Genomic DNA, 24,883 nt, shown 5'->3' with positions numbered 1-24,883 from the left:
ACTCGAGGGGCTGAATAGCCTATTCCTATTCCTTTGTTCCACCTGAAACTCATCCAATCTTCCTGATCCAGAAAAATGATCCAGGAATGGCAGAACCGGAGAGATGGAATGATGCCACAAAGAAATCCAACTTTCTAGCTTCAGTCAAAAAGTTGACCACCTGTGACAATGCTTGGTAAAGCACAGGAAGTCAGAAACCAATCTCTGTTCATTTAATCCATTATGTGTCGGTCTGTCGGTCTTAGTTCCAGCTTGTTCAAACTTATCTCCTTTCAGGGTTGTTGTGTTTCGCTTCCTCCTACTTCCTGGTTGAGACCGAGACTGTTACAAAGTTACTTATGAAATGAATCACATTGACAAATTCAAGAAAAGGCTGAGAGCTGAAGCAGAACGGGATTGAGAGTAGAAAGGACAGTCTCAAAGGGGAAGGAGGGCAGGTTAATAAAGGCAGAGAATCTTGGGGTGGAGAATAAAGAATTGTGATTATTCACAATGTTTGCCGGTAATGTGTGTTTGGTATTTCTGATTTGGTGCCAGGTTTCAGATCTTTCAGCAGTAGTAAATGAAGAGACCACAGCTGCTGATGTGAGAACTCTCAGAAGTTCGACATTGTTAACTGTTCCCAGTAATGAATCCAACAGCCGTTCACTAGGAGCTGACTGGAACACTGAGATTAATGGATCTTCTTCAAGTGGACAAGAAACTGCTTCAGGTGAGGAAGAACAGTGACTGAATCTTAATACTTCTCTTTAAATACTGAGAACACTGCTATGAAGTATTGGGTCAGATGTATAGGCCAGTATCGTTCAGGTTTATAGTCCAGGTAAAATTTAAAAGGTGCAAGACATTCAGCACCAGCACTGTTCAGAGAGCACTGTTTGGGGGTGCACACCACCACACATTCAGGCCATGCAGTACGGGTTCTGCCTGTGCAGAACAATTTCAACACTGCATAGTCTGTACAGCATAAGAATCACTCACAGGGTACAGTTTGGAGGTGCAGGATGGGTGCTGTCTGTGGAGTGGATTACAAAATTACAGACAGCTTACATAACACAGAACAAATGAGCAGGGGTAAGCCATTTGGCCTTTCGAGCGTAATCTGCCAGTCATTATGATCATGGCTGATCGTCCAACGCAAAAGCCTAATCCTGCTTTTTCCCCATAACATTTGATCCCATTTGTCCCAAGTGCTATATCGAGCTGCCTCCTGAATGCATTCAATGTTTTGGCATCAACTACTTTGTGTGGTAATGAATTCCACAGGCTCACCACTCTTTGGGTGAAGAAATGTCTCTTCATCTCTATCCTAAATGGCCTACCCCGAATCCTCAGCCTGTGACCCTGGTTTCTGGACTCCCCCACCGTCAGGGATATCCTCCCTGCATCTACCCTATCTAGTCCTGTTAGAATTCTGTAAGTCTATGAGTTACAAAACTCCCCCCTGCAACCTCATTCATCTGAACTCCAGTGAAAACAATCCTAACCCAGTCAATCTCTGTTCATACATCAGTCTCGCCATCCCCGGAATCAGCCTGGTAAACCTTTGCTGCACTCCCTCAAGAGCAAGAACATTCTTCCTCAGAAAAGGAGACCAAAACTGCACACAATACTCCAGGTGTGGCCTCACCAAGGCCCTGTATAATTCAACAGCACATCCCTGCTCCTGTACTCAAACCTCTCGCAATGAAGGCCAATGTACCATTTGTCTTCTTTATCACCTGCTGCACCTGCATGATGCACAAGGACAGCTAGGTCCCACTATACACTCCCCTTACAGAGCAGAAGAAGGCTTTTTTTTCCCCTCAGCTTCTCTCAGAGCTAGTAAGCTTTTCCCACTCCTATGCCTTTTCCACATAGCCCTGCACTTCTTGTTATATTCAAGTTCTCACGCAATTCCCTTTGGAAAATCACAATCAAATCTGCCTCCATCTCACTGTTAGGCAGTGATCTAGATCTTAATGACTCACCATATCTTTTCCTCATTTCCTGGGGGAGGCAGCGGCATAGTGATATTGTCACTGGATTAGAAATACACATGAAGGTGCCGGATTTGAATTGGGGTAAACACAGTAAGAAGTCTCATAACACCAGGTTAAAGTCCAACAGGTTTATTTAGTAGTAAACGCCACTAGCTTTCAGAACGCTGTTCTTTTGTCAGCATTCCGAAAGTGAGTGCTGGTTACTACCAAATAAATCTGTTGGACTTTAACCTGGTGTTGTGAGACTTCTTACTTAGAATTACACATACAGGGTACGCTCACGGAGTCTGTGTTTGAATCGCACCATGGCAAATGGTGAAATTTGAATTGAATAAAAATCAAATTAAAAATCTGAAGATGACCATGAAGCCATTACTGATTGTCGTAAAAATGCATCCAGTTCACTAATATCCTTTAGGAATATCCTTACCCTTCCTAGTCTGATGTGCATGTGATTGTAGACCCGCAGCAATGTGGTTCACTCTCAAATTCCCTCTGAAATGGGGGGCAGTTAGGGACGGCTAATAAACGCTGACCCAGCCAACGATGTGCATGATCTGAAAAATGAATAGAAATGTTATAAAGATGGACATAAGCATAAAGTAAGTATTTAAATAAGAATGAGTTAACCAAGTGCCCATTGGTACTATTCTTGGGCATTAATAATGGAAAATAGGCAGATAGCAAATTAATTGAGCAGGTATTTTGCATTAGTCTTCACTACAGATGGTGTCGGGAAAAATCCCAGAATTCATTAAAACAGAAAATGGCAGAAAGGGAGGAATCCAGGAAAATTACAAGCAGTAGCAAAGTGGTATTGAGCAAACTGTTGGTGCTGCAGCAGCCACATGCCCAAGTCTTCTTGGCCATTAGTTGAAGGTCTTGGAAGAATGGCAAATGAGATAGTTGATGCATTGGTTTTGACTTTTTAAAATTACTCAGGTTCGGGAAAGATTGTATTAAATTGGAAGATAGCAAATATAATTTCTCAAAGGAGGAGGGAGACAGAAAGCAGGAAACCATGGCTATAGTTCTTGGAACTGCTGTCATGGGAAAGCTGAATCTGAGATTCAACTTTGGGGAGCAGACCTACTGGCCTGGCTTCACAGAGATTCGGCTTCCCCAATCTCAGAGCTAAGTGATAGTGACCTCTCTCTGCACCCTCCCCCCACCAGCCATGCCCTCCGAAATGGTGACTACCTCCACCCCTGCAGACCAAGGAAGCATCCCTGACCTTCACCACCAAGGAGCAGTGACCCCCACCACTAATTGGATCACCCCTTCCATGGTGACCCGACCCTCCCTCCTCCCTTGCATTCAAAGGCCTCACCCCCCCCTCACAAGAGATACTCTGAATGGCAACACCAGAGACTCTGCCCCTTCACGCTCCATGCCTTCAGACCACCATCATCTATTTGTGATATATATAAATGATTTGGAAGAAGGTGTAACTGGTGTGATCAGTAAGTTTGCGGATGACACGAAGATGGCTGGACTTGCAGACAGTGATGAACATTGTCGGAGAATACAGCAGGATATAGATAGGCTGGAGAATTGGACAGAGAAATGGCAGATGGAATTTAATCCAGATAAATGCAAAATAATGCATTTTGGTAGGACTAATGTAGGGGGGAGTTATATAATAAATGGCAGAACCATCAAGAGTATAGACACATAGAGGGACCTGGGTGTGCAAGTCCACAGATCCTTAAAGATGGCTTTGGTGTCTGATGTTACAGCTGTATAGAACGTTGGTTAGGCCACATTTGGAGAACTGCGTTCGGTTCTGGTCGCCGCACTACCAGAAGGACATGGAGGCTTTGGAGAGAGTACAGTGAAGGTTTACCAGGATGTTGCCTGGCATGGTGGGTCTTAGCTATGAGGAGAGATTGGGTAAACTGGGGTTGTTCTCCCTGGAAAGACGGAGAATGAGGGGAGGCCTAATAGAAGTGCAAAAATTATGAGGGGTATGGATAGGGTGAACAGTGGGAAGCTTTTTCCCAGGTCAGAGGTGACAGACAAGGGGGGTGGGGTCACAGGTTCAAGGTTTAACTCAGATATCAGAGGGATCTATTTTACACAGAGGGTGGTGGGGGCCTGGAATGAACTGCCAAGCAGGGTGGTGGAGGCGATCACGCTGGGATCATTTAAGACTTATCTGGATAGTCACATGAGCAGACTGGGAATGGAGGGATACAGAAGAATGGTCTAGTTGGACCAATGAGTGGCACAGGCTTGGAGGGCCGAAGGACCTGTTTCCTATGCTGTATTGTTCTTTGTTCACCCTTTGGTAGTGCCAATTTGGCACTGCCCCCTACCATCCTGGTACTGACACTCCCTGGCACGGACACCCTGGCAGTGTGGTGTGGGTGTCACTGCCCGGTGCCAGTGCTAGGATGGCTTGGAGCATTGCAAGATTGGCTGCCTCTTGTGCAATGTGCTATTCCAGCATGAGTTTGAAGAAGACCCACTGTGGAAAAAAAGGTCAGTCAAGGTACCAGAACAAACAACAAGCATGTTTAAACAAAACTGTCAGCACCTACTGACATGGGCAGGCACTTGAGATCAAAGAGAAAGCCTATTTAAACAGCAGTTAGAAAAGATTGAATCTTTCAGATTTAATTAACCGTGAAGGTAAACGAAAGCAAATAAAACTACTGCCTGCTGTGAAATAGTTTGAGCATGTCAGCCTGGAGGCTAGTTAAAGGTACTGGGGCATGAAATTGAGGGGTGAACAATGCAATTCAAAACATCTAGGCTTTTCAGCATGGCCAGAGACTTGAAAAGAAACTGCAGTTTTAAGAAAATGGGATTAGACTGAACAGCTGTGATGAAAAAAAATCTGAGGCTCACTGGAGCATGAACTAATTTTATCAGCAATTTAAAGTAGTTTGGCAGGGGGATGGGAACCACAGCAAAGGTGGATTGGCTGAAAGGGAACCAGAGACTAGGGCCAGTAAGACTCAGAGAAGCTGCAGGCAGCGTGGGGTTGCTAATCAAAGAGAGTCTGGTGGACTGAAGTGCATTTGTTTAAATGTGAGAAGTGTAACAGGTAAGGCAGATGAACTTCAAGCTTGGATTGATACTAGGAACTACAATGTTGTTTCCATTCCTGAGGTTTGGTTAAGAGAAAGACAAGATTAGCAGCTTAACATTCCAGGACACAGATGTTTCAGGCGGATAGAGGGGGATGTAAAAGGGGTGGGAGACTTGCACTACTGGTTAAGGAGAATATCAGAGCTGTGCTGTGGGAGGACATCTTGGAGGATTCATACAGCGAGGCAATATGGGTAAGAGCTCAGGAATAGAAGATGTGTAGTCACAATGTTTGGGTTATTATCAGCCATCCAACTGCTATCTGGAGATGGAGGAACAAACATGTAGGCAGATTTTGGCAAGATGTAAAAGTTGTTGGGTTGTTGTGATGAGTGATTTTAACTTCCCCTATATCAACTGGGACTCACTTAGTGCTAGGAGCATGGATGGGGCAGAGTTTGTAAGAAGCATTCAGGAGGACTTCTTGAAACAGTATGTAGATAGTCCAACCAAGGAAGGGGTCATACTGGACGTGGTATTGGGGAATGAGCCCAGCCAGGTGGTCGATGTTTCAATAGGGGAGCAGTTCAGGAACAGTGACCACAATTCAGTAAGCTTTAAGGTACTGATGGATAAAGATAAGTGTAGTCCACAAGTTAAGGTGCTAAATTGGGGGAAGGCTAATTACAACAATATTAGACAGGAACTGAAGAATGTAGATTGGGGGCAGATGTCTGAGGGCAAATCAATACCTGGCATGTGGAAGGCTTTCAAATGTAAGTTGATAGGGATCCAGGACCGGCACATTCCTGTAAGGATGAAGGATATGTATGGCAAGTTTTCGAAACCTTGCATAACAAGAGATATTGTGAGCCCAGTCAAAGAGGAAAAGGAAGCATTTGTCAAAGCTAGGCTGGGAACACACGGAAGAAGCGTGGAATGCAAGAAACGTAAGAAAAAACTTAAGCAAGAATTAAGGAGGGCTAAGAGGGGTCACGTAAAGACATTGGCCAGCAGAATTAAGGAAAATTCCAGTGCTTTTTATACATATATAAAGAGCAAGAGGGTAGCCAGCGAGAGTGTTGGCCCACTCAAGGACAAAGGAGGAAATCTGATAAAGTGGGGGGCAGTTTAGAACGGAGTTGAGGAGGAACTTCTTCACTCAAAGTGTGGTGAATCTCTGGAATTCTCTGCCCGTTGAAGTGGTGGAGGCTGCCTCGCTAAATATTTTTAAGACGCGGGCTGATGGGTTTTTGATAAGAGAGGGGATTAAGGGTTATGGGGAGAGGGCGGGAATGTGGATCTGAGCCACGACAGATCAGCCATGATCTTATTGAATGGCGGGGCAGGCGCGAAGGGCTAGATGGCCTACTCCTGCTCCTATTTCTTATGTTCTTATGTTATGTAAATGGGCGAGCTATTAAATGAGTGCTTTGCATCAGAGAAGGACTTGATGGATGATGGATCTAGGAAAAGGTGTGTAGACAGTTTGAATCATGTTGAGATCAAAAAGAAGGAGGTATTGGGGTTCTTGTAGGATTACTATCAAATAAATTGGTTGGACTTTAACCTGGTGTTGTGAGACTTCTTACAGGAGAGGTCCCAGAGGATTGGAGAATTGCCAATGTTGTTCCTTTCTTTAAGAAGGGTATCAAGAATAATCAAAGAACAAAGAACAAAAACAGCCCAGGAAACAGGCCCTTCGGCCCAACGAGCCCGCGTCGCCATTTTAATATTACCAGTCCCCCCCCTCCACCCATGACCCTTATCTATTGTTTTTATGGCAATCCACATTGAGGGAAACTAATTTAGGGACAATATATTACTTCCAATCAGCCAAATAGCACATCTTTGGGGTGTGGGAGGAAACCGGAGCACCCGGAGAAAACCCACGCAAGCACAGGGAGAATGTGCAAACTCCCACAGACACTGGCCCAAATCCATTTGTCTGCACAGCAATCAGTGATAGTCACTGAGCTGTCGTCTTGCCCAGCATCTGGTCCAGTTTAAGCACACACTAACAACATGAAACACTAGACCAATCTCGAACAACCAAGAGCAGCCCAAGTACGACCCATCGCGTGTATGCCCCTCGTTGGACAACAAGGCGGACCGACTTAAAACCTGTGAATTAAAAGAGAAAAAACATTATTATCATACCACATCCTTTTACATTATCCATTTACCTTATCCATTTACCATATCCATTTACCTTACCAGGGACGCCCCAATGCGAATGAACTTTATTTAAAACAATCTCCTATATCCTCCCATCTCCAACCCACTCATGTGCCTGTCTTACTCTTAAACAACTCCAGTGTGCCTGCCTCCACTACCTTACTTGGCAGAGCATTCCATACCCCCACTACCCTCTGTGTGAAAAACCTCCCTCTAATATCTGTGTTATACCTCTCCCCCCTCACCTTAAGCCCGTGGGCCCTTGTACTGTGTGTCTCTAATATAGGAAATAGCTTAACTCCGTTTACTCTATCTATACCCTTCATAATCTTATATACCTCTATTTGATCCCCCCTCAGTTGCCGTCTTTCGAGGGAAAACAGCCCCAATTTGCTCAATTTTTCCTCATAACCCAGTCCTTCCATGCCAGGCAACATCCTGGTAAACCTCCTCTGCACTCTCTACAGAGTCTCCACGTCCTTCCGTCAGTAAGGCGACCAGAACTGCACGCAGTACTCTAAATGCAGCCTAACCAACGTCCTATACAACTGCAACATTAGACTCCAGCTCTTATATTCTATACCCCTTCCTATAAAGGCTAACATACCATAGGCTTCCTTCACAGCCTTCTCCACTTGTACTGCCACCTTCAAAGACTTGTGCATTTACACCCCCAGGTCTCGCTGCGTTTCTATACTCCTTAATCCAGGTAATTACCAGTCGGTGAGCCTTGCACCAGCGGTAGGGAAATTATTGGAGAGGATTCTTCGTGACAGGATTTATTCCCACTTGGAAACAAGCGGACAAATTAGTGAAAGGCAACATGGTTTTGTGAAGGAGAGGTCATGTCTTACAAACTTGATCAAGTTTTTTGAGGATGATTGATGAGTGGATGTTGTCTACATGACTTCAGTAAGGCCTTTGACAAGGTCCCTCATGGCAGACTGGTACAGAAGGTGAAGTCGCATGGGATCAGAGGTGTGCTGGCAAGATGGATACAAAACTGGCTCGGTCAAAGAAGACAGAGGTTAACAGTAGAATGGTGCATTTCTGAATAGAGGTCTGTGACAAGTGGCATTCCTTGGGGATCAGTGCTGGGATTTTTGCTGTTTGTAGTATATTTCATTGATTTGAAGGAAAATGTAACTAGTTTGATTAGTAAGTTTGCAGACGACACAAAGGTTGGTGGATTTGCAGATAGCATTGAAGACCATCAGAGGATATGGCAGGATATAGATCGTTTAGAGACTTGGGCGCAGAGATGGCAGATGGAGTTTAATCCAGACAAATATGAGGTAATGCATTTTGGAAATATACGGTAAGTGAATGGCAGGACTCTTAAGATTATTGATAGGCAGAGGGATCTGGGTGCACAGGTACACAGGTCATTGAAAGTGGCAATGCGGGTGGAGAAGGTAGTCAAAAAGATATGTGGCATGCTTGCCTTCATCGGCCAGGGCATTGAGTTTAAAAGTTGGTAAGTCTCAGTGAGGCCGCACTTGGAATATAGTGTTCAATTCTGGTTGCCACACTATCAGAAGGATGTGAAGGCTTTTGAGAGGGTACAGAAAAGATTTACCAGGATGTTGCCTGGTATGGAGGGCATTAGCTATGAGGAGAGTTTGGAGAAACTTGGTTTGTCTGAATGGAATGACGGAGGTTGATGGGTGACCTAATGGAAGTCTACGTGATTATGATAGGCATGGACAGAGTGGATAGTCAGAAGCTCTTTCTCAGGGTAGAAGATTCAGTTACTGGGGGGGCATAGGTTTAAGGTGGAAGGGGCAAAATTTAAAGGAGATATTCAAGGCAAGTTTTTTGCACAGAGAGTGGTGGGCGCCTGGAACTTGTTACCAGGGGAAGTAGTGGAAGCAGATACAATAGTGACTTTTAAAAGGCATCTTGGCAAATGCATGAATAGGATGGGAATAGAGGGATATGGTCCCCGGAAGGATAGGCAGTTTTAGTTAAGTCGGGCTGCATGGTCGCTGCAGGCTTGGAGGGCCGAAGGGCCTGTTCCTGTGCTGTAATTTTCTTTGTTCTTTGATCGATGAACTGTTTGATCTGCTCTGGAGCTGTCAGTCAAAGTGAGCAGGCAGCACTTTCACTTGGGGAATCCCCCTCGTGAAACTGACACTGCTAATCAATACTCCAAAGGGACCTAGCCATTCCGAGGGCTTCTGCAATCAGCCAAGAGCAATCTCATGTTGAATGCAGTGCTGTTCTCATTTTGAAAACTTCCAAGTGTTTTAGGGTCATGGGTTTTAATGTATCCAGATCATTTTAGCAAGGCCTTTGACGAGGTACTGCATAGTAGGTTGTCGCATCAGGCGAAATCTTATGGGATCCAGGGAGAGGTAGCCAACTGGATACAAAATTGGCTTGATGACAGAAGACAGAGGGTAGTTGTAGATGGTCGTTTTTCAAATCGGGGTAGGACCTACTACGTTAATGGTAGGGTGTTTGGGAGAGTTATGGAACAAAGCGATCTAGCGGTGCAGGTTCATAACTCCTTGAAAGTGAAGGCACAGGTGCACAGGATGGTGAAGAAGGCATTCGGCAAGCTTGGTTGTCCACAGGAATATTGATGTGGATATGCCGGCGTTTGACTGGGGTAAACACAGTAAAAAGTCTGACAACACCAGAGATGTACACATCTCTTTAATCTGTGATCAGTGCTCCTTCCACTCACATTGTCGGCCACTTTAAGACTTGAACAGCAGGTTAGGTGTAAGGATTCGCATTCTAATCAGTAATCTGTAAACTGTCTGTGCTTTATATTCTCTGTCTGAGGCCAGAACTCTCCATTCACCCGACGAAGGGACTAATCCCGAAAACTAGTGAGTGTACTATCAAATAAATCGGTTGGACTTAAACCACAGGAATATTGCCAGAAGACTGTAGGATAGCAAATGTTGTCCCCTTGTTCAAGAAAATGAGTAGAGACAACCCTGGTAATAATAGACCAGTTAGCCTTACTTCTGTTATGGGCAAAGTTTTGAAAAGGATTTTAAGAGATAGGATTTATAATCATCTAGAAAGGAATAATTTGATTAGGGCTAGTCAACACGGTTTTGTGAACGGTAGCTTGTGCCTCACAAACGTTATTGAGTTCTTTGAGAACGTGACCAAGGAGGTGGATGAGGGTAAAGCAATTGATGTAGTGTATATGGATTTCAGTAAAGTGTTTGATAAGGTTCCCCACGGTAGGCTATTGCAGAAAATACGGAGGCATGGGATTGAGGGTGATTTAGCGATTTGGATCAGGAATTGGCGAGCTGTAAGAATGATGTGGAGATGCCGGCGTTGGACTGGGGTAAACACAGTAAGAAGTCTCTCCATTCACCTGACGAAGGAATAACATTCCGAAAGCTAGTGGTGTTTGCTACCAAATAAACCTGGTGTTGTGAGACTTCTTAGCCGGAAGAAGACCGAGGGGTGGTCATTGATGGGAAATGATTATCCTGGAGTTTAGTTACTGGTGATGTACCGCAAGGATCTGTTTTAGGGCCACCTCTGCTGTTATTTTTATAAATGACCTGGATGAGGGTGTAGAAGGATGGGTTAGTAAATTTGCGGATGATACAAAAGTCGGTGGAGTTGTGGAAGTGCGGAATGATGTTGCATAGATCCCTGAAAGTTGGCACCCAGGTTGATAGGGTTGTTAAGAAGGCGTACAGTGTGTTACCTTTTATTGGTAGAGGGATTGAGTTTCAGAGCCATGAGGTCATGTTGCAGCTGTACGAAACTCTGATGTGGCCACATTTGGAATTGTAGTACGGCATTGCGTACAGTTCTGGTTGCCGCATTATAGGAAGGAAGTGGAAGCATTGGAAAGGGTGCAGAGAAGATTTACCAGAATATTGCCTGCTATGGTGACTAGTGGAGTGCCGCAGGGATCGGTGTTGGGGCCTCAAATTTTGTGACTAGTGGAGTGCCACAGGGATCAGTGCTGGGGCCTCAACTGTTTACCATTTACATGGACAATCTGGAGGAGGGGGGTAGGTGTAGGGTAACAAAATTTGCTGATGACATGAAGATGAGTGGAAAAGCGAATTGCGTGGAGGACGCGGATACTCTGCAGAGAGATCTGGATCGGCTGAGCGAGTGGGCGAGGACCGGGCAGATGGAGTATAACGTTAGCAAATGTGAGGTTATCCACTTTGGAAGAAATAATAGTAGGATGGAATATTATTTAAATGGTGAAAAGCTGCAGTATGCTACGGTGCAGAGGGACCTGGGGGTCCTTGTGCATGATTCACAAAAACCCAGTCTGCAGGTGCAGCAGGTGATCAAGAAGGCGAATGGGATGCTGGCCTTTATAGCGAGGGGGATAGAATATAAAAGCAGGGAGGTCTTGCTGCAACTGTACAGGGCATTGGTGAGGCCGCAGCTGGAGTACCGTGTGCAGTTTTGGTCCCCTTACTTGCGTAAGGATAGATTGGCCTTGGAGGGAGTACAGAGAATGTTCACCAAGCTGATACCGGAGATGAGGAGGTTAGCTTATGAGGAGAGATTGAATAGACGCTTGTACTCGTTGGAGTTTAGAAGGCTGAGGGGGGGATCTTCTTTCCACTTAGAAAGGAAACCAGAACAAGAGGGCACAGCCTCAAAATAAGAGGGTGGCAGTTTAGAACAGAGTTGAGGAGGAACTTCTTCTCTCAGAGGGTAGTAAGTCTCTGGAATTCTCTGCCCGTTGAAGTGGTGGAGGCTGCCTCGTTGAATATGTTTAAGTCACGGGTAGATAGGTTTCTGATAGCCAGGGGAATTAAGGGTTATGGGGAGCAGGTGGGAAAGTGGAACTGATCCACTTCAGATCAGCCATGATCTTATTGAATGGCGGGGCAGGCTCAAAGGGCTAGATGGCCTACTCCTGCTCCTATTTCTTATGTTCTTATGGTGGGAAGGTCCTGTGAGGAAAGGCTGAGGGACTTGAGGCTGTTTTCATTAGACAGAAGAAGGTTAAGAAGAAGGTCACTTAATAGAGGCATATAAGATGATCAGAGCATTAGATAGGGCTACAGTGAGAGCCTTTTTCCTGAGATGGTGATGGCTCGCATGAGGGGACATAGCTTTAAATTGAAGAATGATAGATATAAGACAGATGTCAGAGGTAGGTTCTTTACTCAGAGAGTAGTAAGGGTGTGGAATGCCCTGCCTGCAACTGTAGTGGACACGCCAACATTAAGGGCATTTCAATGGTAAATATATGGATGATATGTTCTTATTGAAATAGTGTAGGTTACATGGGCTTTAGGTTGGTTTTCACAGGTCGGCGCAACATCAAGGGCCGAAGGGCCTGTACTGCGCTGTAATGTTCTATGTCCTGTGGTTACATTGGTCAGAACATTGAATACAGGAGTTGGGACATCTTGTTAAAATTATACAAGACATTGGTAAGGCCACACTTGGAATACTGAGTACAGTTCTGGTCACCCTATTATAGAAAGAGTGCAGAAAAGATTTAATGGTTTGAGTCATAAGACGAGGATGGATAGACTGTGACTTTTATCCCTGGAGCAAAGGAGACTTCGGGGTAATGAGGGGCATAGATAAAGGACGTAGATGAAGTAGATAGTCAACATTTTTCCTAAAACTAGAAGACATAGATTTAAGATGAGAGGGGAGAGATATAAAAGGATCCAGAGGAGCATCTTTTACACAGAAAGTAGTGAGTGCCTGGAACGAGCAGCCAGCATTCATAGTACAGGTGGGTTCAATTTTGTCTTTTAAAAAGCATTTAGACAGCTACATGGGTAAAATTAGTAGAGAGGGATATGGGCCAAATGCAGGCAATTGGGAGTAGCATAGTGGTAAAAACTGGGTGGCATGGACATGTTGGACTTTAAATCTCTGTGACTTCAAAGGTATTACAGAAAGAGAAAATGATGTAACTCTTTCCCAGAATGGTGTCTGAGATCATCATAGAATCCCTACAGTATAGGAGGAGGCCGTTTGGCCCATCAAGTGCACCAACCACAATCCCACTCAGCCCCTATCCCCATAGCCCATGTATTTACCCTGCTAGCCCCCCACACTAAATGGCAATTTAGCATGGCCAATCAACCTGACCCGCACGGATATCTTTAGCATGTAGAAGGAACCCACAGATACAAGGGAATGAATACAAGAACGTGCAAACTCCACACAGACAGTGATTCAAGCTGGGAATCGAACCAGGATCCGTGGCGCTGTGAGGCAACAATGCTAACCACTGCGCCACCATGCTAATCTTATTAGTTTAGCTTAAAAAAATCAACATCTTACACTCTGGTTCCAAAGACTGGATTAAATGAACCACACCAGGGGGGATGCAAAATTAATCTAAATAAATGGCAGCAAAAGGATGAAAAGAAGTTATTGCTGAGAAAGTATCTGGGTATTTGAATGCTCATATAAATATTACCTTGTTACTAAATTGACATTTGCAAACAGATTAGTATGAAGTTAACTTGAATAGTTTTTTATTCTTGTCCTCAGCTCACCAGTTAAATAAAAATAATTTCATTAGTCTCCAAAAAAAAGATCTGTTCAATGAAAATTTGCGAAGTTATAAAGATAGGAGACAATTATTACACATCTCTCTCATATCTTCAGTTTCTGCATTGATTTGAGTGATTGGAAGCTGCTCGGCTACTTGAGTTTCTTGGTTTGCATTTTTTATAAGCATTGGTGCTTGAGAAGTTTCAGCAGCAGCAGTATTTGCAGAACTCATTTCAGCCTTAAAACTGATTTATTTTGCTAATTCTTTTGCCTCCACATCAGCCAAACCACCATCACCATCCTCAGAGTGATCACCAAATTTCCAAAATAACAAATCTAATCACAAGATCACCATCACGAGGGAGACTACTGAAGCCATGGCCTTCACCCAGTCTAAGTCCCCCCAACATTCAGGCATCTTGCAGGAACTCACTCTGCAACCTGGCAATGGCAAAGAAGTAGTTGTGATGTGAAGAAGGCTGGGTAGTTTGCTGCGGTACCTTGGGTTTATGTTACACTTATGTAACCCCCACGACTTGCTCGGACTTACAAAATCTCACTAACTGTTCTGTCTGAAGACAATGCACATCTCTTTAACCTGTGCTTAGTTCTCTCTCCATTCACATTGTCTGTACCTTCAACATTTGATTAGCTGTAAAGATTCACATTCCAATCATTATTCTGTAAATTGAGTTTGTATCTTTATATGCCCTGATTGTGAACAAAACTCACACTTACCTGGCGAAGGAGCAGCGCTCCGAAAGCTAGTAGTGTTTGCTACCACATAAACCTGTTGGACTTTAACCTGGTGTTGTGAGGCTTCTTACTGTGTTTACTCCAGTCCAACGCCGGCTTCTCCACATCATGACTACCATCGACACTGCAAACTGCCGGCTCCAAGTGGAGAGCATCTCCAAGAAGATCATACATATCAACACAGACATCAAGTTTCTACAAAGATGCAAGAAGCGGATAAGATACTGAAAGGACTACAGATCATGAACCCACTCAGGTCACCCTATAACATAAGAACATAAGAAATAGGAGCAGGAGTAGGCCATCTAGCCCTTCGAGCCTGCCCCGCCATTCAATAAGATCATGGCTGATCTGTCGTGGCTCAGTTCCACTTTCCCGCCCTCTCCCCATAACCCTTAATCCCCTCTCTTATCAAGAACCCATCAACCCGCTTCTTAAAAATATTTAGCGAGGCAGCCTCCACCACTTCAACGGGCAGAGAATTCCAGAGATTCACCACCCTTTGAGTGAAGAAGTTCCTCCTCAACTCCGTTCTAAACCGCCCCCCTTTTATCTTGAGGCTGTGCCCTCTAGTCCTACTGTCTTTTTTGAGCGGGAAGAGTCTCTCCACCTCTATCCTATCCATCCCATTCATCATCTTATACGTCTCAATGAGATCTCCCCTCATTCTTCTAAACTCTAGCGAGTACAAGCCTAGTTTATTCAGCCTCTCCTCATAGCTCAACCCCCTCAACTCCGGTATCAGCCTAGTAAACCTCCTCTGCACTCCCTCCAGGGCCAAAATATCCTTGCGCAGGTGCGGCGCCCAAAACTGCACACAGTACTCCAGCTGCGGCCTCACCAATGCCCTATACAGCCGCAGCAAGACCTCCCTACTTTTATATTCGATCCCCCTCGCTATGAAGGCCAGCAGCATAACACAGACTGCGCTGAGAGACTTTGCTGTCGCACCTCTCTCTCACTCCTCAACCACCTCGACAGCAAACGCCGCATGCTGAAAACCAAGATAAAATCCACTCAGGACACAGACCAGCTGTAAAACTCTGCCAAGCAGATGAAACAAAGGAACTACACCATCTACATTCACACCAAGAACAGGAAACTTGGCATCACCACCAGCAGCAACCAAGCATCCCCTGGCACCACAGTAGAACACAGTAAAAAGTCTGACAACACCAGGTTTTAGTCCAACCTATTTATTTGATAATATTCTCACTAGCTTTCGAGGGGACAGCCTCTTCGTCAGGTGAATGGAGAGTTCTGGCCTCAGACAGAGCATATAAAGCACAGACAGTTTAGAGATTACTGATTAAAATGCGAATCCTTACACCTAGCCTGCTGTTCAAGACCTGAAGTGGCTGACAATGTGAGTGGTAGGAGCACTGATCACAGTTTAAAGAGATGTGTATTGTCTCCAGACAGTACAGTAAGTGAGGTTTTGCAAACCCAGGCAAGTCACGGGGGTTACAGATAGTGCGACATGAACCCAAGATCCCTGTTGAGACCGTCCTCATGTGTGCGGAACTTGGCTATCAGTCTCTGTTCAGCGACTCTGCGCTGTCGTGTGTCGTGAAGGCCGCCTTGGAGAATGCTTACCCGAAGGTCAGAGGCTGAATGCCCGTGACCACTGAAGTGTTCGCCAACAGGAAGGGAACAGTCTTGCCTGGTGACTGTCGAGCGATGTTCATTCATCCGTTGTCGTAGCGTCTGCATGGTCTCCCCAATGTACCATGCTTCGGGACATCCTTTCTTGCAACGTATCAGGTAGACAATGTTGGCCGAGTTGCAAGAGTATTTACCATGTACCTGGTGGATGGTATTCTCACGTGTGATGATGGTATCATGTCGATGATCCGGCATGTCTTGCAGAGGCCTCACTGTACCACAAGCCCACAGACAATCTCACAATGCTCCACTTCTCCAGTTTCCACCCTAAACATGTTAAAGAAGCCATTCCCTATGGACAAGCCCTCCGTATACACAGGATTTGCTCAGATGAGGAGGATCGTGACAGACACCTCCAGACCCTGAAAGATGCCCTCGTAAGAACAGGATATGGTGCTCGACTCATAGATCGGCAGTTCCGATGCGCCACAGCGAAAAACCGCACCGATCTCCTCAGAAGGCAAACACGGGACACAGTGGACAGAGTACCCTTCGTCGTCCAGTACTTCCCTGGAGCGGAGAAGCTACGACATCTTCTCCGGAGTCTTCAACATATCATTGATGAAGACGAACATCTCGCCAGGGCCATCCCCACACCCCCACTTCTTGCTTTCAGACAACCACACAACCTCAAACAGACCATTGTTCGCAGCAAGCTACCCAGCCTTCAGGAGAACAGTGACCACAATACCACACGACCCTGTCACAGCAACCTCTGCAAGACATGCCGGATCATCGACATGGATACCATCATCACATGTGAGAATACCATTCACCAGGTACATGGTAAATACTCTTGCAACTCGGCCAACATTGTCTACCTGATATGTTGCAAGAAAGGATGTCCCGAAGCATGGTACATTGGGGAGACCATGCAGACGCTACGACAACGGATGAATGAACATCGCTCGACAGTCACCTGGCAAGACTGTTCCCTTCCTGTTGGCGAACACTTCAGTGGTCACGGGCATTCAGCCTCTGACCTTCGGGTAAGCATTCTCCAAGGCGGCCTTCACGACACACGACAGCGCAGAGTCGCTGAGCAGAGACTGATAGCCAAGTTCCGCACACATGAGGACGGTCTCAACAGGGATCTTGGGTTCATGTTGCACTATCTGTAACCCCCGTGACTTGCCTGGGTTTGCAAAACCTCACTTACTGTACTGTCTGGAGACAATACACATCTCTTTAAACTGTGATCAGTGCTCCTTCCACTCACATTGTCAGCCACTTCAGGTCTTGAACAGCAGGTTAGGTGTAAGGATTCGCATTTTAATCAGTAATCTCTAAACTGTCTGTGCTTTATATGCTCTGTCTGAGGCCAGAACTCTCCATTCACCTGACGAAGAGGCTGTCCCCTCGAAAGCTAGTGAGAATATTATCAAATAAATAGGTTGGACTAAAACCTGGTGTTGTCAGACTTTTTACTGTGTTTACGCCAGTCCAACGCCGGCATACCCACATCATGACCACAGTAGAAAACAGTATCACTGCAGGGAAGTCCATTGTCAACTTGTCGGACGACACACTTCAACCAAATGAAATCGAAGTTCTCAGCCGAGGGCTCAATTTCTGCCCCACCACCAAAATAGACCCTATCAGTCTCGCAGCGGATACAGAGAAATTCATCAGGCGAATGAGGCCGCGGGAATTCTTCCACAAACCCCAAGATGCCAACAGCGAACACAGTGAGACAGCCAATGAACTGGAACAGCTGACAGAGAGATCTGCAGTGCAGCAACCAAACAGGAAAGAACTGAATTGGACTCCTCTGAAAGGCTGCTGCCCTTGGCTTGACATGGATGCCCAAGTGCGTCAACACCAGATTCATCAATTGCACTCACAAGACAGCCCCGAACATCACCCAAGCACAACGCAATGCCATCTGTGCTCTCAAGACCAACCGTAATATTGTCATCAAACCAGCAGACAAAGGAGGAGCCATCGTCATACTGAATTACTGCAAAGAAGTGTACCAACAACTGAACAACAAGGAACACTGCAGACACGTTACTCGCAGATCCAACCAAAGAACACACCCATCAACTCAACACTCTGATCAAAACCTTTGGTCCGGACCTTCAGAGCACCCTCCGTGCTCTCATTCCATGTACTTCCCGCGTTGGAGATCTCTACTGCCTCCTAAAGATACACAAGGCAAACACACTCAGCCGTCCATCGTATTGGGCAATGGGATCCTGTGCGAGAACCTTTCCGGCTACGTCGAGGGCATCCTGAGAACCCCCAGCTTCTGTTGCAACACTACGGATTTCCTACAGAAACTCAGCACCATGGAGCAGTTGAACCAGGAGCACTCCACATCACAATGGATGTCTTGGCACTCTACACAGCATCCCCCACGACGATGGCATTGCTGCAACTGCCTCAGTACTCAATGCTGACAACTGCCAGTTTCCAGATGCAATTTTACAACTCATCCGCTTCATCCTGGACCACAATGTCTTCACCTTCAACAATCAGTTCTTCATCCAGACACATGGAACAGCCATGGGGACCAAATTCACACCTCAATATGCCAACATCTTCATGCACAGGTTTGAACAAGATTTCTTCACTGCACAGGACTTTCAACCGATGCTATACACTAGATACATTGATGACATTTTCATCCTTTGGATTCATGATGAACAATCACTGAAACAACTATATGATGACATCAACAAGTTCCATGCCATGGACTACTCTCTGGAATCAGCTGCATCCTAAGACACGCAAATCTCCATCAAGGGCGGTCACCTCAGAAACTCACTGTACCGCAAGCCCACAGATAACCTCACGATGTTCCACTTCTCCAGTTTCCACCCTAAACACGTTAAAGAAACCATTCCCTACAGACAAGCCCTCCATATACACAGGATCTGCTCAGATGAGGAGGATCGCAACAGACACCTCCAGATGCTGAAAGATGCCCTCATAAGAACAGGATGCGGCGCTCAACTCATTGATCGACCGTTCCAACGCGCCACAGCGAAAAACCGCACCAACCTTCTCAGACGACAAACACGGGACACAGTGGACAGAGTACCCTTCGTCATCCAGTATGTCCCCGGAGCGGAGAAGCTACGACATCTCCTCCAGAGCCTTCAACATATCATTGATGAAGACAAACATCTCGCCAAGGGCATCCCCACACTCTCACTTCTTTTCTTCAAACAACCACACAATCTCAAACATACCATTATCTGCAGCAAACTACCCAGCCTTCAAGAGAACAGTGACCACGACACCAGACAACCCTGTCACAGCAACCTCTGCAAGACATGCCGGATCATCGACACGGATGCCATCATCTCACATGAGAATACCATCCACCAGGTACACGGTAAATACTCTTGCAACTCGGCCAACATTGTCTATCTGATACGCTGCAGGAAAGGATGTCCCGAGGCCATGGTACATTGGGGAGAGTGTGCAGACGCTACGACAACAGATGAATGAACACTGCTTGACAATCACCAGGCAAGACTGTCCTCTTCCTGTTGGGGAACACTTCATTAGTCATGGGCATTTAGCCTCTGATCTTTGGGTAAGCATCCTCCAAGGTGGCCTTCAAGACACAAGACAGCGCAGAATCGCTGAGCAGAGACTGATAGCCAAGTTCTGCGCGCATCAGGATGGTCTCAACAGGGATCTTGGGTTTATGTTACACTATCTGTAACCCCCGTGACTTGCCTGCACTTGTAAAATCTTACTAACTGTCCTGCCTGGAGACAATACGCATCTCTTTAACCTGTGTTTAACGCTATCTCCACTCACATTGTCTGCACCTTTAAGACTTGATTAGCTGTAAAGATTCACATTCCAATCATTATTCTGTAAATTGAGTTTTTGTCTTTATGTGCCCTGTTTGTGAACAGAACTCCTACTTACCTGACAAAGGAGCAGTGCTCCAAAAGCTAGAGGCGTTTTCTACCAAATAAACCTGTTGGACTTTAACCTGGTGTTGTGAGACTTCTTACAGTGGTAAAGAGCCGATGGGCACGTTTGGAGACTGTACTTGCCTCTTGAGTCCACAGCACCAAGTCTGTGCTTATAAGAAATATAGAAGATAGAAGCAGGAGGAGGCCATTTGGCCCTTCGAGCCTGCTCTGCCATTCATTATGATCATGGCTGATCATCCAACTCAAGAGCCTGATCCTGTTTTCTCCCCATAACCTTTGATCCCATTCACCCCAAGTGCTATTTCCAGCTGCCTCTTGAATATATTCAATGTTTTGGCATCAACCACTTCCTGTGGTAATGAATTCCACAGGCTCACCACTCTTTGGGTGAAGAAATATCTCCTCACCTCCGTCCTAAATTGTCTACCCTGATTCCTCAGACTGTGACTCCTGGTTCTATATTTCCCCACCATTGCGAACATCCTGCCTGCATCTACCCTGTCTTGTCCTCTAGGCACATGTAATGTTTGGCACTTGTGTTACATCAGTTCAATGAAGGGTGGAAGCATCACAGGAATTCTGGGAGTGGGAGTGAGTTGGGTGACAGGGTAAGTCTAGATGATAGGAAAATCTCCCAGGAGAATGAGGATCCGAGTGGACCTGGGCGTCTTCAGTGCATCTGCGAGGAGTGTGACAGGTGAGACGGATGAGCTTAAGGCCTTGATGTTCACGAGGAATTTAGATGTGGTGGCAGTGACAGAGACGTGGTTAAAGGAGGTGCAGGACTGGCAGCTAAATGTTTAAGTGTTTTAGGCGTGGTGGAGGTGGGTCAAAAAGAGGAGGGGGAGTGGCGCTCTTACTTAGGGAGCAGATCACAGCGGTGCAGAGGGAGGATAACATGGAGGGGTTGGAAATTGAGTCTCTGTGGGTGGAGTTGAGGAATAGGAAGGGGGCCATTACTATGCTAGGAGTGTACTACAGGCCGCCCGACAGCCCACGGGCAGTGGAAGAGGGTATATGTAGAGACATTTTGGACAAGTGTAGGAAAAACAAGGTTGTTGTAGTGGGAGATTTTCATCTCCCTGGGGTGGATTGGAAGGTGCCTAGAACTGGGGGGTCGGACGGGGACGAATTCGTAACATGTGTATTGGAAGGATCCTTGCAACAGTATGTAGATAGCCTGACTAGAGAGGGGGCGATACTGGATTTAGTTCTGGGCAATGAGTCGGGTCAAGTTGTTGAGGTTGTGGAAGGTGACCATGTGGCTAATAGTGACCACAACTCTGTCCACTTTAGGATACGAATGGGAAAAGATGAGTACTGTTCTGAGGGGAGGGTGCTAAATTGGGAGGAGGCTAGATACAGCCGGATTAGGCAGGAGCTTAGGGATACAGACTGGGATAGGCTGTTGGAGGGCAAGTCCACGTTAGGCATGTGGGAGTCTTTCAAGGGAAAACTGCAATGCGTGTAGGAAAGGCATGTGCCGGTTAGGAGAAAGGATGGGAAAGTTAGGATTAGAGAGCCGTGGATTACTAGAGATACAGAAGACCTGGTTAGAAAGAAACGAGAGGCGTATGTCAGGTCTAAGCAGCTGGAAACGGAGAAAGCGTTGGAGGAGTACAGAGAAAGTAGGAGGGATCTCAAAAGGGGAGTTAGGAGGGCAAAAAGGAGGCATGAAATGGCTTTGGCAGGTAGGATTAAGGAAAATCCAAAGGCGTTTTACTCCTATATTAGGAGCAAAAGGGTGGCTAGGGGTAAAATCGGTCCTCTCAGGGACAGACGAGGGGAATTGTGCTTAGAGTCCGAGGGAATGGGGGAGATCCTCAATGAATACTTTGCTTCGGTATTCACGAAGGAGAGGGGCTTGATGTCTGGTACGGTCATCGAGGGAGCAGTAGACCAGTTGAAGGAACTATCGATTATGAGGGAAGAAGTGTTAGGGCTTTTAGGTAGCATTAAAACTGATAAATCTCCGGGGCCCAATGGCATTTATCCCAGGCTGCTTAGGGAGGCGAGGGATGAAATTGCTGGGCCTCTGACGCAAATCTTTGTCTCTTCTTTGGACACAGGTGAGGTCCCAGAGGACTGGAGGATAGCGAACGTGGTACCGTTGTTTAAAAAGGGTAGGAGGGATTATCCGGGTAACTATAGACCGGTGAGCTTAACGTCAGTGGTAGGTAAGTTGATGGAGAGGATTCTTAGGGATAGGATATATGCGCACTTGGAGAGTTGCGATCTGATTAGGGATACGCAGCATGGCTTTGTAAAGGGGAAGTCTTGCCTTACGAATCTGGTAGAATTCTTTGAGGAGGTGACAAAAACGGTCGATGAGGGACTGGCCGTTGATGTCGTCTATATGGATTTCAGTAAGGCGTTTGACAAAGTCCCTCGTGGTAGGTTGGTAGAGAAGATTAAAGCTCATGGGATACGTGGCCAGGTATCTAGATGGGTAGAGAACTGGCTTGCAAAGAGGAGTCAGAGAGTAGTAGTGGAGGGGTCCTTTTCTAGCTGGAGGTCTGTCACTAGTGGTGTGCCGCAGGGCTCGGTACTGGGACCTCTTCTCTTTGTAGTGTATATAAATGATTTGGAAGAGGGAGTAGGTGGTGTGATCAGCAAATTTGCTGATAAGAACATAAGAACATAAGAAATAGGAGCAGGAGTAGGCCATCTGGCCCTTCGAGCCTGCCCCGCCATTCAATAAGATCATGGCTGATCTGTCGTGGCTCAGTTCCACTTTCCCGCCCTCTCCCCATAACCCTTAATCCCCTCTCTTATCAAAAACCCATCAACCCGCTTCTTAAAAATATTTAGCGAGGCAGCCTCCACCACTTCAACGGGCAGAGAATTCCAGAGATTCACCACTCTTTGAGTGAAGAAGTTCCTCCTCAACTCCGTTCTGAACCGCCCCCCCTTTATCTTGAGGCTGTGCCCCCTAGTCCTACTGTCTTTTTTGAGCGGGAAGAGTCTTTCCACCTCTATCCTATCCATCCCATTCATCATCTTATACGTCTCAATGAGATCTCCCCTCATTCTTCTAAACTCTAACGAGTACAAGCCTAGTTTATTCAGCCTCTCCTCATAGCTCAACCCCCTCAACTCCGGTATCAGCCTAGTAAACCTCCTCTGCACTCCCTCCAAGGCCAAAATATCCTTGCGCAGGTGCGGCGCCCAAAACTGCACACAGTACTCCAGCTGCGGCCTCACCAATGCCCTATACAGCTGCAGCAAGACCTCCCTACTTTTATATTCAATCCCCCTCGCTATGAAGGCCAGCATCCCATTCGCCTTCCTGACCACCTGCTGCACCTGCAGGCTGGGTTTTTGCGACTCATGCACAAGGACCCCGAGGTCCCTCTGCACCGTCGCCTGCTGCAGTTTTTCGCCACGTAAGTAATAGTCCTTCCTACCATTCTTCCTACCAAAGTGGACCACCTCACACTTGCCAACATTAAATTCCATTTGCCATTTCCTGGCCCATTCGCCCAGCCTATCTAGATCCTTCTGCAGACTCTCCACACCCTCCGCACAATTTGCCTTTCCCCCAATCTTGGTGTCATCAGCAAATTTCGACACCCTACACTCGGTTCCCTCCTCCAGATCATCTATATAAATGGTAAATAGCTGAGGCCCCAGCACCGACCCCTGGGGCACCCCACTAGTCACCATCCGCCAATCCGAATAGCACCCATTGACCCCCACTCTCTGCCTCCTATTTGACAACCAATCCTCTATCCACGCTAACACCCTACCCCCAACTCCATGTCCTCTGACCTTCTGCAGTAACCTCTTGTGAGGTACCTTATCAAACGCCTTCTGAAAATCCAGAAAGACCACATCCACCGGCTCTCCTCTATCCACCGCCCTAGACACATCCTCATAGAACTCCAGTAAATTTGTCAGACCACCAAGATAACACCAAGATGGCTGGATTGGCGGGCAGTGAGGAGCAGTGTCTGGCAATACAACGGGATATTGATAGGCTGGTTGATTGGGCAGATACATGGCAAATGGAGTTTAATCCGGATAAATGTGAGGTGATGCATTTTGGCCGGAATAATGTAGGGGGGAGTTATATGGTAAAGGGTAAGCCCATAAGGAGTATAGAATCGCATCGAGACCTGGGGGTGCAAGTGCACAAGTCTTTGAAGGTGGCAGTGCAAGTGGAGAGTGTGGTGAAGAAAGCCTATGGTATGTTAGCCTTTATAGGAAGGGGTATAGAATATAAGAGCTGGAGTCTAATGTTGCAGTTGTACAGAACGTTGGTTAGGCCGCATTTAGAGTACTGCGTCCAGTTCTGGTCACCTTACTACCGGAAGGACGTGGAGAATTTGGAGAGAGTGCAGAGGAGGTTTACTAGGATGTTGCCTGGCATGGAAGGACTGGGGTATGAGGAAAGATTGAAGAAATTGGGGCTCTTTTCCCTTGAAAGACGGCGACTGAGGGGGGATCTAATAGAGGTATATAAGATTATGAAGGGTATAGATAGAGTAAACAGAGGTAAGCTATTTCCTATGATAGAGACACATAGGACAAGGGGCCATGGACTTCAGGTGAGGGGGGAGAGGTACAACACAGATATTAGAGGGAGGTTTTTCACACAGAGGGTAGTGGGGGTATGGAATGCTCTGCCAAGTAAGGTGGTGGAGGCAAACACACTGGAGTCATTCAAGAGTAACTTTGACAGGCACATGACTGGATTGGAGATGGGTGGATACAGGAGATTGTTTTAAATAAGGGTTATTAGCAATGGGGCGTCCCTGGTAATGTAAATGGATATGGTACAACAATAATGTTTTTTTTTCTCTTTTCATTCACAGGTTTTAAGTTGGTCTGCCTTGTGTCCAACGAGGGGCATACACGCGATGGGTCGTACTTGGGCTG

The 24,883-nt window shown here is 46.2% G+C and overlaps 1 protein-coding gene across 1 annotated transcript in view; it reads left to right on the top strand.

The window, feature by feature from the left end:
- Nucleotides 1-381: 381 nt before the first annotated feature.
- Nucleotides 382-24,883, top strand: part of LOC145348472 (zinc metalloproteinase-disintegrin-like protein H4 subunit A) — a 564,739-nt gene continuing 540,237 nt past the window's right edge. Inside the window, exon 1 of the mRNA XM_080196661.1 lies at nucleotides 382-712. Within this exon, the coding sequence (XP_080052787.1) occupies nucleotides 493-712 (220 nt within the window). The 5' untranslated portion in view covers nucleotides 382-492. The remainder of the gene's footprint in view (nucleotides 713-24,883) is intronic.

The sequence above is a fragment of the Carcharhinus amblyrhynchos genome, chromosome 1 (assembly GCF_965287045.1).
Source record: "Carcharhinus amblyrhynchos chromosome 1, sCarAmb.v2.hapA, whole genome shotgun sequence".
In the NCBI taxonomy this organism is placed as follows: domain Eukaryota; kingdom Metazoa; phylum Chordata; class Chondrichthyes; order Carcharhiniformes; family Carcharhinidae; genus Carcharhinus; species Carcharhinus amblyrhynchos.
Note: the sequence above shows the minus strand (reverse complement) of the source record. Positions and strands in the feature narration are given on the sequence as shown.